General features: G+C 40.1%; 1 protein-coding gene across 6 annotated transcripts in view; it reads left to right on the top strand.

The window, feature by feature from the left end:
• The window catches only part of unm_hu7910 (un-named hu7910), a 175871-nt gene that overhangs the window by 124686 nt on the left and 34881 nt on the right, over window positions 1-16304 (top strand). For 4 of the 6 annotated variants that reach the window (XM_078397441.1, XM_078397438.1, XM_078397440.1 and 1 more), the window contains one exon: window positions 3825-3863. In XM_078397441.1, coding sequence (XP_078253567.1) covers window positions 3825-3863 — 39 coding nt within the window. Of the gene's footprint in view, window positions 1-873; window positions 2143-3824; window positions 3864-16304 lie in introns of those variants that run through there. The other 2 variants (XM_078397444.1, XM_078397446.1) reach the window with 1 other exon arrangement.

Below are 16304 nucleotides of genomic sequence, written 5' to 3'. Positions count from 1 at the left end.
AGAGCTGAGTTAAAAGATCGGTTGTGATCTTATTGAAAGGCAGAGCAAGTGCAAAAGGCTGATTGATCATCAATTCCAAACGTGCCAAACATGCAGCCTTGAGCCTTACATCTGAGGGATGAGTGACCACATCACACACCATGTCCCTTCCAACACCACCCCCAGTAAGTGTCACTGCACATGACTTTGTGGCTTAACCATACCTGCATGCCCCTGCTGATTCATCATCACATGGCCTGGTATGGATCAGCCACCAAAGTATGTGAATTTGGTATTGATGATGACTGACAGTGGCCGCTTCATATCTTGTCAGACTCTGGCCTCCTGTGGTCTCTTTGATCTCCCATTACCTGGGGTGGAATTTTCTGTCTACCTCTTTTCTTGGCTGCCTTGATACTTCCATACATTAACAAGCTCAACAACTAGGGACCATAGTTGAACTTATTGAGGCAGACATTAGACATTGCCTTGGTCATTCACTTAACATCCAAGCTCTGCAATCATTGTTTCATAGCTTTCAGTGCCATTTTCCTTGCACAGCAACATGCAGTCTGAATGGAAGTCTCTTTTGAAGTACTTGTTAGCATATGGACTCAACTTACCAAGATTTCTGAAATGGATTAGTACACTGCAAGGCAGCACTAAATAGGGTATCTGTGGATATTGTGTACATTTGAAGAGAATAATCGTACAGCAAATTTAAATAATAAAGCGCACAAGAAATTGATCACTGAGAATTTAAGACAACAAAGCGTTTTGCAGAATTCACAACAAAATGAAGAATTACCTAAAGGTGCAGATGAATTATAATTATCAGCCAATTCTACCACTGACTGTCAGGACTTTTAATTTAAAATTTGTGTTGTTTTGCAGATCTTTAACTCATCACAAAGACTTCAAAATCATTTGGACCAGGCCACTCTACATTCCACTTAATTTTATTTTTGTTCTTAAAACAACCACTATTAGTGTGACATCTTTAACGGAAGATAATGTGATGGAACACACTAAGGATATGTGGAATATTTTTCAGACAGTACATGGTATTTTTGAGTTGTATGTACGTGTGTTTTTTAAGAAATTAACCATTTTTTTTAGTTGTGTGCTTTTATAAATTCTATAGTGCAAAGATTCTGGCTGTGTCAACTCAATCATGTGATACTAATGATGGGAGTGGTTGATATTCAATGAGATTTGTTACCAATCAGCCTGTATTGTCTCAAACAAAGTCTGCTCTTATACTAATGTGGAATTGTTACACAAAGATAATATATACATTAAAATGAAAGAGCAATCTATAAATGTGAATTATTTTAATAAACTATTGGAGTGGACTGCAGTGACTATAATGTAGTAAATTTTGAAAACATTTGAACAAATTGCAACGGTTTGACAGGAGAGGTTTTAACTTTTGGAGGAAATGATTGGAATAGATTTTTTTATATTTGAGTGCACATTTAGCTTGAGTGCTGCCTACAGCTATTGTTTGGAAAGACAAAGTTATCCTTGCAGGGCCTCAGTGCAAGAGTACTTAATCGGACTCGTTGATTTAGTGCTGTATCTGTGAAATGTGATTGCAAATGGCAGGGAGATTTCAACTGTAACACTTTTTAGAAAGATTATGGACTTTTTTGACTACATTTCATATTATGAAAATTGGTCAGGTTTAGCAATAAAACTTACCAGCTGTGTAATGTTGCTTTTTCTATATATGTTATTTAGATAGCCTTATGGCTGAAAATGGACAATACTTAATGGTGTATGTTACTTATTTTTTATTAAAGGAAATGTATTACATTTTTTAAAGCCATAATTGGTGAAAGAGTAGGATATTTGTTAAGAAGCAGTGGCAAGTAAAAGATTTAAATGCAAAACATTGCTGATTGCTTCATTAGCAAAGCTTTTAATATCCTATTGTATTTTTATTTTGGCCAAGGTTCTTGGTTCTCTTAAAAATGACTTGATAGTCAAAAGTTTACATGGGCACTAACTGACTTTAAGCTAGCTGTAGTAATTTGTTGCCAAAAATCACACTAACATAAAGAAATACTTGGCATTTGTAATTGGTGTCATTTTTGTCTGTTACCTAAAGTGTAGGTGCAAATCTATTCAATGTAATGTTTCTTTGGATATGTCACTTTTCAACAATAAAATGTTCTAGAATTACCTCTGTGTTGTTGTAGTTTTTTCATGTAGGTACAGTGAATATAGTTATGCTCTGACCATAAAACAAAAGATGTACATATTTTAACATTTCACTGATTTGGAAAAAAGAATTAGGAATGGTAATACCTGCAGATGCTGGAATCTAGGAGCAAAAAAACAAACTGCTGGAGGAAGGAAGTGGGTCTAGCAGCAGCTGTAGAGTTAAAGGGATGATTAATGTTTAAGTTTGCAACTCTGCATGAGGACCGCTGGGTCAAGGTGACGCTACTCCCAGCACAGTGTTTCAATCTGAAACCTTGACCATACGTTTGCCTCCACAAATTATACCTGACCTGTTGACTTCCTTCAGCATTTTTGGCTGCAGCCAAGAATGGAAATTTGGCTTTATTGCTGCCTGCAGCTTCTGCACGAAACCAATATAAGCCTGGGCTTTCAAACTATTGGGATGGGTTGAAGATGGTAAGGTGTAAATTAAGAAGGGGGGAGCACCTTGAAAACATGACATTAAATATGAATGTAGGAGGGTGGAGATGAAAACCAATCTCTCATGAAGTAGTCCACTGCAAAAAGAAGTTGTGAAACTTTTGCTTCAGGAATGGACCTCTTTAAACAGATTTCTACAATGCCGTATACAAAATTGTTTTTTATTCAATGCTGACATTTACCTTTTAAAAACTTTGGGAAAGATCATTGTTAAAACTTCATTGAATGGACAGATTTTATACATGAGCAACAAATTTAGACATTCAAGGATCTTGGTTCTCAAGTGATGTTGTGGTTAATTTAGTGTAATGCCGTAACGGCATGAGGGTGTCATTTAGTCAATCAGTACTCAAATTTTAAAATGAAGCTTACTTTGTTAAGTGATTGCTTTGTTAATTATTTGTTGTTACCTATGTCATGGTTATCCAGTTCCATTATTACTTGGATGTCGTGGGACAGAAAACTTGCGTGAATGCAAACCTTGTGCCACCAAGACTCCTGAACCATTGTTGCTCTTTTTAGGAATGGCCAGGAGGCGATGCACTCAATAACCCTTGTATGCCAAACCTCAGGAACCTTGTATACAAACCTCGGGAAGCATTATCCTTCCTTCATTTTGGCCATGACTAGTAAATATGGTGTAATCTAGTTTCAGTAGTGCAGCTAATAGAACTTCTGCTTCACAGCTTCAGTGACTTGGGTTAAATTGTGCTGCCTGTGAAGTTTGCGTGTGTCCCTGCGAACATGAGTGCCCCCCCATCCCAAAGGGGTGCAGGTTATTTGGTAAATTGTGTCTGTTGTGTAGGTGAGTGGGAGAATTTAAGTAAACTGGTGATGAATAAAATGGGCTTTGTGTAAATGGGTGCTGGATAGTTGGTGCTGAAATGGTGAGCTGGGCTGCATGACTGAATTTGGTGATGTACATGTAATACCTACAAAGAGAGAAGCCTGCTTTGTACAATTGTGTTAACCCTATTCCTTTATTGAAAAGTAAACCCATTGTCATGCATGCCATATATCTCTCATTGGTTCTTAATTCTAAAAGGTGGTACTTGAAATGCTGCCTTGATTGTTTTTGTACATTTAAGGAAAATAACATTTATACAGCAATCTATATTAATGATGCTTTTTAGCCACTTCACTTAATCAATGAAATTATTTTTGTAATCTTCCAGACAAAAGATTTGACTCTGAAATGAAAAAGGAAGAAAAAGGTAAGCTATATGTTATGTATTTATATCTGTAGAAACAATTGAATCAGTTGATTTTGTAAATATTGCTGAGCATATTGAAAATGAGCATCATATTTGTGTGTGCATGGTCATGTAATTGACCAGAGTTGCAATCCCAATAATGTTTGACCATTTAAATTTAATAGGGGGTGCTGAGTGAAGTTCTCTACATTTTAAACGGGTCACGTAAATTTTAACATTGGTTGGAAGTGATGAATAATGTGAACTAAGGCACAATTAAGCATTACTAAGGTTTTCTAGCTGCATGCTGCTCCCTGCAGTTAATTGTAGAAGCTTTAACAGTTCCATTCAGTCCTGCTGAAAATGAAAATGTTCTGAGGAAATGCAATGTGTAATTCAATGCCAGTTAAAATATGTTTAGAATTGAACCTGCCAACTTACATGACTGTTAAAGACCTCATTAAATATTGGAAATGGTTCTTGTATCAATTAATGTTACTTGAATTTTACTATTTTGCAAACTTCAAAATGCTGATGTTAGCTGATTAATATACAATCAAATAATTGAAAACACTAGGTCTACCTTGGTTTAGTTCAACTTATTCTCAACAAAATAAATCTTTTTTGGTGGATTTGAGGGATACTGTGTATTTGTATTCTTGAAAAACACCATAGACAACAGGGCAGTATTGGATAATGATGTGGTGGTTTAGAAACTGGCGGTTTCATGTTCCAGGAAGGCTAGTATCAGGACCCATGGGGGTAAAGGTAAATACATGAGATTTCGATAAAAAAGGAAACAAGAATCTTTATATGGAATTGGAAGGAAATGGAATTTGATACTGAAAGTAGTACTTTAAATTGATGATATGTTAATGCTCAAGTTTAGATAGAAAAGGTTGATGGAGGTTCAGATACACATTGAGTGAACTAATTGCTTGCATGGAAGATCAATGGCATCTGCCCCATCTAACAGTGATCAGACAGGGCAGATGGCCCGTTTGTAGTAATTTCTACAGACACATGAAATTATTAAGTGGATTGATTGCTTTCAACTGAAGTGCAGAAAAAAATATATACCTTCAGATAACTCTTATGCAATCACTTTTTAATTTTTTTTTAATCGCACAGATGTAGGCTTCTGTGTTATTAATTCAATTATTGACTGTTTCAATTTTGTGACATTTTTGTGGTGGTAAACTTATTTTTATTGAAAAAGAAAACCTTGGGGTTATGTGAGACGCAAAACCTGTAATGTTTCTACACTAGATGGCACTACAAATTAACGTATAATTGATGCTCATTTGGGTTAGATGTGTAAGATAGCATAAAGTGAAAATCAATGTGGGAATTACATTACTCTATTGCATGTATGTGAGATGATTGCCATGGGCTACATGCTTTTATCTAGAAAACCAATAGACATTAATCGAGGAGAGGACAAGGTGAATGTTCTGGAGATGGGGTACATTATGTCAAATACATCTGTTAATGCTATTTTTCAACAAGAATGTCTCATGTATCATATAATGGGGAACAGAGCAGATCTCTGCATTGCCAATTTTATTGCATTATGTGGACATGTTAAAATTCTGTGATGAAAATGGGTATGATGAAAATTTCGAGAAGTTCATCAACATGAAACATTCTCTTTGATTATGATAATGGTGCATTATCACTCCACTGTTATCAAGCTGAATGCAATTGTTCAAATTATTCTCCTCCAGAATCTTTCCCATGATCAGTGGTCTGGAGAAGAGGCCAGACAAAATTGGCAGTATTATTCTGAAACATGGGATCAACTTTCACATGTATACCTGTGCTCCCTTTTCTATTCCCTTCACTGCCTCTTGGCCTATCTGAGTATCAGTTTCCTTGATATTAAATATAGGAGCATGAAATAGGAGAGAGGCAAATGTGGCGACTATACATTCAACATTTAAGTACTTCTTGACAAACTGTAACCTGGCCATCCTATTTTTGCGGCTAACTAGTGGTTTACATCTTGCAGTATAGCCTTTGTATTTCTGTTCACGAAGTCTTTTGCAGACAGTGGTCATTGATAAATCTACACCTGACTCCTGAAGTGAGTTTCTGATCTGTCGAACAGGTGTTTGGGGATTTTTCTTTATTAGAGAGAGAATTCTTCCGTCATCAGCTGTGGAGGTCTTCCTTGGCCTGCCAGTCCCTTTGCGATTAGTAGACAATAGACAATAGGTGCAGGAGGAGGCTATTCGGCCCTTCGAGCCAGCATCGTCATTCAATGTGATCATGGCTGATCATTCTCAATCAGTACCCCGTTCCTGCCTTCTCCCCATACCCCCTGATTCCGCTATCCTTAAGAGCTCTATCTAGCTCTCTCTTGAATGCATTCAGAGAATTGGCCTACACTGCCTTCTGAGGCAGAGAATTCCACAGATTCACAACTCTCTGACTGAAAAAGTTTTTCCTCATCTCAGTTCTAAATGGCCTACCCCTTATTCTTAAACTGTGGCCCCTTGTTCTGGACTCCTCCAACATTGAGCAGTGGCTCCTTCTCCCCTCTCGTCTCCCACCCTCGCCCGCACCCAGCCCACGGGGGAGACTCCGAGCAGGAGGCATTGGGTCCACCCCGTCCACTGATCGTTCCCTTCCGTATCCTCGAGCGCCCGGGCCAAGGGCGTCGTCGAGTCCCGGCTTAAGCCCGGCACCATCATCGGAATACAACCCCCAGCGGGCAGCTTCTTTTCCTCCTCCTCCCGTGTCTCCAACAGCGGCCGCTGCAACCGACGGGGTCATCGACGACGGCCACTTCAACCCGGCCTCGTTGCGACTCCACAAAATTGGCGGCCGCTCTCCTTCTCCTCCTCCTCCCCCTGCTCCACCATCTTGTGCGTGCCTCCCACCGCTGCGCTGCCCACCAGGAGGTATAGTTCCAGCTCCCGCCGATCCCCAGCCGCCAGGCCTCGCCGGCAATCAGCACTGCACGCACGGCCACTGGTAATTGGCTTTCATCGCCAATGGGTCCACGGAGGGGAGTGGGCGTGGGGGCCGAGTTGGGGTGGGGGGAGGGGAGGGGAGGGGGGAGGGGAGAGTGGGGGGAGGGGAGAGTGGGGGGAGGGGAGAGTGGGGGATGGCGGAGGGGAGAGAGGGGGATGTGAGAGTGGGGTGAGTGGGGGCGGGGGGGAGTTTGGGGCGGGGAAAGGGGGGGAGAGTGGTGGAGGGGGGAGTGGGTCTGGGGGGAGGAGGCGGTGGGGAGAGGGGGGGAAGTAGGGTGAGGTGGGGTGGGGGGATCGAGTGGGTAGGTGGGGGGCAGGAGGGGGGATAAGGGGGATTGAGTGGGGGGGGTGAGGGTGCTACACCAATACAGGAGAGCCTTTGGGTCCACGGCTCGCTCTGGCTGCAGCGCTGCTGCCATGGGGCCCAGGTCAGTGACACCCTCTCCCCTTCTCTGTCCCCCCCTACAAGGAATGGGCCCAACGGGTCCACTTGGTCTAGTATATATATATATATATATATATATATATACACACACACACACACACACACACATATATACAGGTGCTCCTCAACTTACGAAGGGGTTACGTTCCGAGAAACACATCATAAAAAGAAAATATCGTAAGTTGAAATGCATTCAATGCATCTGATCACATGGCCAGAAGCGAGCTGCACCATCGCAAAGTCGAAATATCGTAAGTCGGGGAGCATCTCTGTATATATATATATATATATATCTATATCTATATAGTGCCATGGAGCACCCTATTGAACCTCAACTTACATCATATATATACAGTGCATTCTGAAAGTATTCAGACCCCTTCACTTTTTCCACATTTTGTTACATTACAGCCTTATTTTAAAGTGGATTAAATTCTTTTTTTTTCATCAGTCCACACACAATACCCTAGAATGAAGAAGCGGAAACAGGAGTTTAGAAATTTTTGCAAAGTAATGAAAAAGAAATAACTGAAATATCACATTTACATAAGTATTCAGACCCTTTGCTATGACACTCAAAATTGAGCTTAGGTTCATCCTGTTTCCATTGATTATCCTTGAGATGTTTCTACAACTTGATTGGAGTCCACCAGTGGTAAATTAAATTGATTGGACATGATTTGGAAAGGCACACACACACCTGTCGATATAAGGTCCCCCGGTTGACAGTGCATGTCAGACCAAAAACCAAGCCATGAAGACGAAGGAATTGTCCGTAGGCCTCCGAGACAGGATTGTGTTGAGACACAGATCTGGGGAAGGCTATAAAACAATTTCTGCAGCATTGCAGGTCCCGAAGAGCACAGTGGCCTCCGTCACTCTTAAATGGAAGAACTTTGGAACCACCAGGAGTCTTCATAGAGCTGGCCGTCCGGCCAAACTGAGCAATCGGGGGAGCCGGGCCTTGGTCAGGGCCTTGGTCCACATTTCCTAAATTGGTGTGTAATTATTTTTCCCGCAGCATCTCAAATTGAAAATCTCATCCTTCTGTTTAAATACATCAGCGATGTTGTCAGTTCCTTTCTCTGCATCCACTTTAGCCATGCAATTTCCTTCTGACCCTTTTTTATCCTCATTTCAATAGACAATAGATAATAGACAATAGGTGCAGGAGTAGGCCATTCGGCCCTTCGAGCCATCAACGCCATTCAATGTGATCATGGCTGATCATTCTAAATCAGTGCCCCGTTCCTGCCTTCTCCCCATACCCCCTGACTCCGCTGTCCTTAAGAGCTCTATCTAGCTCTCTCTTGAATTCATTCAGAGAATTGTCCTCCACTGCCTTCTGAGGCAGAGAATTCCACAGATTCACAACTCTCTGACTGAAAAAGTTTTTCCTCATCTCCGTTCTAAACAGCCTACCCCTTATTCTTAAACTGTGGCCCCTTGTTCTGGACTCCCCCAGCATTGGGAACATGTTTCCTGCCTCTAACGTGTCCAACCACTTAATAATCTTATACGTTTCGATAAGATCCCCTCTCATCCTTCTAAATTCCAGTGTATACAAGCCAAGTCGCTCCAGTCTTTCAACATATGACAGTCCCGCCATTCCGGGAATTAACCTAGTAAACCTACGCTGTACCCCCTCAATTTCACTTTGCCTCTGACTGTGATTTCTGCAGCTGTTTATGGTCTGGGCTCTAGCTCAAACATCATCTCCTTTACTTCCTAAAACTTTCTTTGAAAAAATCTAATCTCTGGGAAAATATAGACCTGAGGGGCACTGTTTAAAAATAAGATGGATGTGGCAATATTTTTTTCTCTGAGGGATGTGGCTTTGAAACTACCTCAAAGGGCAATGGAAGACAAGTCTGTGAACATCTTTGAGGCTGAGGTTGATGGATCTAGATTGGCCAGGGGTGAAAGATGAATGGGATTTTTTTTCATACCTCTGTTGTTTTAAAGATCAAGTACATGCAACACTTGCTGTTATTGACTTTTAAATATTATTGCACATTAGGTATTTGAACAAGGTGCTGCAATTTTCACAAATATTATGTTGAGAATAGAGAACTGCATGTCCTGCCTCTTTTTTTGTTTTGTCTTTGAAAGTTTTACAGCTGTGTTGTTTTGGATCCTTAGTGTGAAAATGACAGCTAAGTAACCTTAATGACTGGTGCACCTGATGCTATTATTTTACAGCTTAATGAACAGCAGGGTGGTTATAATATAAATGATGGCACTGTTGCCTGTTGTGACTGTAGTACCCAAGGGAAATGGTGGTTTGCAACACCCTGAGCTCAGTGTGTCCAAACATGCAATTTTCCATGTGTTTGATTTCTGGATTCTGACCATCATCAGATGCTGTGGGTGATATTAGCCAGACACACATCTTTTTCTATTTCAAGAGTCAAGAAAGTCAAGAGTGTTTCATTGTTTTATGTCCCAGACAGAACAATGCAATTCTTATTTGTAGCAGCACAACAGAATATGTGAACATAATAATGTTATAATATTATGAGTGTGATATCCAAAAGTAACCTAACATAGAAACATAGAAAATAGGTGCATAAGGAGGCCATTTGGCCCTTCGAGCTAGCACCGCCATTCACTGTGATCATGGCTGATCATCTACAATCAGTAACCTGTGCCTGCCTTCTCCCCATATCCCTTGATTCCACTAGCCCCTAGAGCTGTAACTTTCTTTTAAATTCATCCAGTGAATTGACCTCCACTGCCTTCTGTGCCAGAGAATTCCACAAATTCACAACTCTCTGGGTGAAAAAGTTTTTCTCACCTCTGTTTTAAATGACCTCCCCTTAATTCTAAGACTCTGGCCACTGGTTCTGGACTCGCCCAACATTGGGAACATTTTTCCTGCATCTAGCTTGTCCAGTCCTTTTATAATTTTATATGTTTCTATATGATCCCCTCTCATCCTTCTAAACTCCAGTGAATACAAGCCTAGTCTTTCCAATCTTTCCTCATATGACAGTCCCTCCATCCCAGGGATTAACCTCGTGAACCTATGCTGCACTGCCTCAATCACAAGGACGTCCTTCCTCAAATTAAGAGACCAAAACTGCAAACAATACTCCAGATGTGGTCTCACCGGGGCCCTTTACAACTGCAGAAGGACTTCTTTGCTCTTGTACTCAAATCCTCTCGTTATGAAGGCCAACATGCCATTAGCTTGCTTCACTGCCTGCTGTACCTGCACGCTTACTTTCAGTGACTGATGTACAAGGACACCAAGGTCTTGTTGCACTTCCCCTTTACCTAATCTGACACCATTGAGATAATAATCTGCCTCCTTATTGTTGCCACCAAAGTGGATAAACTCACATTTATCTACATTATACTGCATCCGCCATGCATCTGCCCACTCACTCAACCTGTCCAAGTCACCCTGCAACCTCCTAACATCCTCTTTGCAGTTCACACTGCCACACAGCTTTGTGTCATCTGCAAACTTCCTAGTGTTACATTTAATTCCATCATCCAAATCATTAATATATATTGTAAATTGTTGCGGCCCCAGCACCGAGCCTTGTGGCACTCCACTCTCCACTGCCTGCCATTCTGAAAAGGACCCGTTTATTCCTACTCTGCCATTTGCGCTTAAAAATTGGCATTCCTGTGGACTTACTAATGAAAATGTTACTCTTCAGCAAGGATAAACAAATTACATTTAACCAAGTAAAGACTGTCATTTTGGTATTCTTTCATAATACTAAAGAGGATCATGACTTGATTTGAACATCTTCCTTCACGCACCACCTGCCCATCCTTCCCATAAAAAGTCCACTGTTTAATAGGATGATGGTAGATGCACATTTCTTCCATCAGTACTTTGAGAATGAAATGGCAAGGAAAGTTTTGTTCCAAGGATCTTTGATTTGCCTCATCCTCTGATCTTTTAAAAGGCACTGAGCAGGTTCAATAACCTGGATTCTACTGGAAGATGAAAGCAAAATCCAGGACTGCTGTGTTTGACAAAGTCAGCACAGAAATCCCATGTTTACTAGGTTAGACCTGGTATAGGATGAATGACTGTTTTTTTTAATCAGGTTGAAGATAATACAACAAAGGGCAGATAAATTCCACTTTTTTATACTATTCATAATACACACCAACACATCAGAGTACCTTCACAATGTAGTTGAAAGTGCCTCTGACAGGAAGTGAAAAGAGTCGAGAGAATGTAACAGGACAAGAAGGAAGAACGTTATTTTAGAACTGAGACCAATGTGTAATCCATACTGTAGCAGTCTCTAAGATCAAAATGCTCGTGAGAGAAGCAGTCAAGTTTTGATGACATTGGCTGCATGATTTTCACAAGTGTCCTGTAGATAGAGCTCTTAAGGATAGTGGAGTCAGGGGGTATGGGGAGAAGGCAGGAACGGGGTACTGATTGAGAATGATCAGCCATGATCACATTGAATGGCTCGAAGGGCCGAATGGCCTCCTCCTGCACCTATTGTCTATTGTCCTCTCTGCTGACGAAAGTAATGAAGTGATCATTCATTTTAGTAGATGGGTCTGGTTGGAGCACCCGATGAGAAATGTTCTATCCTGATCACCTTCCTCTGCCTCCTTTTAAGCAACACTGTGCAAAACATTACAACCCTGATTGGAATGCTTCCAAAGCATAAGGTTAAGCAGATATTCATGTGTTGTGACCTCATCAGCTGGCATGTTGGTGAAAGAGACCCCAAAACTGCCTAAAATTAGGTTTGTTACTCAACTCTGGAGTGAGGCTTCAGACAAATAGTCCAAGCCAACTCGCAAGGATCCTAATATGTTTTGTGTCCTTTTGTTGGGGATGCAGAGAAAGATTTGCTAGGGTGTTGGAATTGGTGCTGTTAAAGTTGCTGAGAAGAATGCTAGATTAGCTTCAGGGGTACAAGCTGGTTAGCAGATGCAGGGAAAAAGCAGAATTGATCAGTATTTAATGGAGAATGATGAGATAAAGCCATGCTGTCCATAATGAAGGACCCCTAAATTGACATATAGATGGGCAATAAGAGTAGACACAAAGTGCTGAAGTAATTCAGCGGGTCAGGCAGCATCTCAGGAGAAAAAGAATGCGTGATGTTTCAGGTCAGAACCCTTCTTCGGACAACACACATGAGACATTCTTCTTGGCAATAAGAGTATTCAGAACAGATGTGAACCTGAGACAAGTAGATGACAGACTGTGTCGTAAAGCAAGATGGAGTGGAATCACATGATTGAGCAACTTGGCAAAACAGATGGATGGGAGCTGAGAACTGTTGGGTATTGGCATGGTCGTTATTGAAAAAATAAAGAGAGTGCAGAGACCCATGCAATAGGATCGAAGAGGCATAAATGATAGTGTCTGATCAACGAGCATTCGCTGCTATTGCCATGTAGCTCCAGCAACCTAAGTTCAATCCTGACCTCAGCTGCTTTCTCTGTGGAGTTTGCATGTACTTTCTGTAAGTGTGTGTATTTTGCTTGGATTCTCTGGTTTTACCCACATCCCAATGACCTTAATGTAGGTGCGCGGATGGAGAAACAGTGAGATTTTATGGGAGTGTGAGAAAGAATAGATTACAGGAAAACAAATGGCCTCCTATATTGTAGGAAATATGAGAAGCATGATATTCTTGGCAGATGTTAATTTAGTATAGTTTATTATTGTCACATGTACCGAGGTTCAGTGAAAAGCTTTTGTTTGTTTGCTGTCCAGTTAAAGAAATTACTACAAAATTACAATCAAACCGTCCACAGTGCACAGATAAAGGGTACAACATTTAGTGCAGGATAAAGTCCAATGGAAGATAGTTCAAAAGTCTCCAATGAGATAGATGGAAGGTCAAATCAGATCATACCATACATGAGTTCAATCAAGCCATACACAAATATAACAGGTAGCGCAAATAAAAAAACACACAAAATACTGAGCAAGTGGACAAAATAATTTTGACAGCAATTTGCAGGCCCATTCAAAATTAAATGTAACATCTCCAAGTTTGTAGATGACACAAAGCTGGGTGGCAGTGTGAGCTGCAAGGAGGATGCTATGAGGCTGCAGGGGTGACTTGAATAGGTTCGGTGAGGGGGCAGATGCATGGCTGATGCAGTATAAGGTGAATAAATGTGAGGTTATCCTCTTTGGTGGCAAGAACAAGAATGCAGAAAAGGGGAAGTGCATTTGTAGTTTACTTAATGCAAGACTACATATTTTCTCTAATCATGAAAGTGTAGTTAGTGTTTGGTTCTAAACTTCAATTCAATTTTAAAGTACAATCTCTGGCTAAAATTCAATTGGAAGTAAAATTAAGGATTACTGAAGCATTCTGATAAATTGGATTACTCCTAGTTTGTGATTTAGGGTTGGAGAATATTCTTAGTGTATAATATTGTTTCATGAGTATTCAAAAAATTCATGGCATATTGAAATTCCGATCCAACAGGATGTAATGTAAGTGGTGGTAGATTAGATATCCTTGTATACTCATTTTTAAATTTGAATGCATTAGAAAGGAAAACCAAGAGTTTTGCTAAAGGATCTTAACTCTGAAAAGTTCATTCTGTTTCTCTTTCAACAAATGCTGCCTGAAGTACTGAGTATTTCCAGCATTTTTATTTAAGCATTCTTTTAAACTTTCAAACTCTGAGGCATTAGCTTCACTTTGACATATTTTTCAAGCTTCCAGCCCATGTTCCATTTGGATTACCAAGAGTGTTTTGAGAGTGTTCTAAAAAGTTGGGACAATAGTTTTGTGACCTGGGAGAAGATCAAATTTGTCTGTTTTTTGCAAATATGAAATTATTCTATGCTACATAAATATTGTCATTAGCTACATTTCTATTCATTTTCTTCAGGTGGGCATTGATGGGAATGTTAATATTTATTATCCATCCTTCATTGCCTTCAAAAAGAATCTCTGCATTCTTTATGGTGAAGCTTCTCCCCCAGTATTGTTGGGGAGGGATCTGCACTTTGCGATAATGAAGGATTAGTAATGTGAGGGGAACCCACAAATGGTGGTGGTCCCATGTGCCTGCTGCCCTTGTCCTTCATTTGGGAGGTGCTGGTGGAGTAGTCTAGGTGAGTTAACTGAAGTGCATTTTATAGATGGGCCCTGATTGATGGGTGCCATTTGAACAGCCAGCTTTATTTTGACAGCTGTTAAACTTTTTCATAGTTGTTGAAGCCCCACTAATCCAAAAAAATGGATAGTATTCCATAACACTCCTGCCCTTGCCTAATGGCTGGTGGAAAGGCTGTGATGTGTCAGGAGGTGAGTAATTTGAGGAAGTTGGCAATGGTAATGGCATTGTCTGGCAAGGCTGATGGTTTGAGATGGTCATTGCCTACTTTTGTTGCATTTATGTTACTTGCCACTTCTCAGACCATCTCTGAATCTCATTCTCTGAATCTCATTTAGATCCAGCTGCATTTATTTACTGAGGAATTGTGAATGGCATTGAATGTTGTGCAGTCCTCAATGAATCTCCCCACAAATGATGGCAGGAAAGTTAATGTTGAAACAGCTGAATATGATTAAGCCTGGGACAGTACCCTGAGAAACTCGCAGCTGGAATGAATGACATCCAATAGTTACCACCATCTTTCTTTTGCAAAGTATAACTAGCTATTCGAAGCTTGCCCAAATAATGCCCATTAATTTCACGTTTATTGTGATCTCCAAATGCAACACTTGTTCAAATGCTGCTTTGATGTCAAGGGCCACCACTCTCACCTTGCTTCTGAAATTCAGCTATTTGGTTCATATTTGGGCCTTGTCTGCAACATCATTGGTGCGGAGTGGGCCTGGTAGAACCTAACTGAACATTTGTGCAAAGGTAATTGATAAATGTCACTTCACAGTGTCTCCGATGAGGCCTTCCATCACCTTGCTGATGATTAAGAGGAGACCTATTGGTTGGTAATTTGCTGGACTGATGTGTCTTGTATTCTGTGAAGGAGACATTCCTAGAAATGTACATTATCCACCAGACAACTTGAACTTATCTTGTCTTGAAATTTTAAATTTGAGGATAAAGTTAGATCACGGTATTGATGGGTTCAGTTAAAGAGATGTACACTTGTGCTGTCAATAGTTCAACCTGCTTTAGAAGTATTATCATAGAATCATTTAAATTTTACTGAAGCTTCATTGGACAAGTAACTGTGAATGTAATATTTTCAATTTTCTGCAATTACTTCTTTTGGTATCATCAATATATTTCTACCTATTCTGCCAATCAATGTGTTGTAATTTCAAAAATGTCTTTTACTATAGGCTTAAATGTTGAACATATTGAAATCCCAGAGAGTGTGCATCATTCTCAATTAAATTGTGTATTTAAATACGATACCTGTAATTCAAACTGAATATATAAAAATCCATTATTTTCTGGCATTGTAGAAATTTACATTTAAAAATGCTAATTTGGAAGATCCAGCACTGAAGCGGTTAACCACATGGAATTTTATCAATTACTTGAGTACATTTGATACAAAACCAAACTAATTTCGTGCTTCACCAAATGAAACTTTTATTTCCATAAACCTTTGATTTTCAAAGTCGGTTGATTTCTATGTCAAAGTAAATGAGATTTACTGCACATGCCAATGTGGTACAATGCTGCTGTGATTTAAAAAACATCTTTTGCACAATTATTTAATTATTGGCTAGAAATTAATATGACTCAGCCATCCAGAGGGACTTGGGGCTTATCATCTGTATTCATGCATTTAAATAATGTGTGAGATGCAGGATTTGGTCTCCAAATCTTATCAACACCACTATGGAAGAGTCTGCCATAAATGCAATAATCGTATTTAGCAGCACAATTTGTTCCAGGCCTAGACATTTCTAAATAATTAATTGCATATATAAATGTTAAAACAGTTCTTTGCACCCCACTGAACATCTACATTTCACAGTATGGTTCATGGCCACACTAGATGGTGTACACCATCGCATAAAAGGAAAAATTTCATTTTTCTGGATCTTTATGCATTCCCCTACCATTTATTTCATTAAAAATCTGGGGATA

The sequence above is a fragment of the Rhinoraja longicauda genome, chromosome 4 (assembly GCF_053455715.1).
Source record: "Rhinoraja longicauda isolate Sanriku21f chromosome 4, sRhiLon1.1, whole genome shotgun sequence".
Taxonomy (NCBI): Eukaryota; Metazoa; Chordata; class Chondrichthyes; order Rajiformes; family Arhynchobatidae; genus Rhinoraja; species Rhinoraja longicauda.
This window is presented reverse-complemented; position numbering and strand designations above follow the sequence as displayed.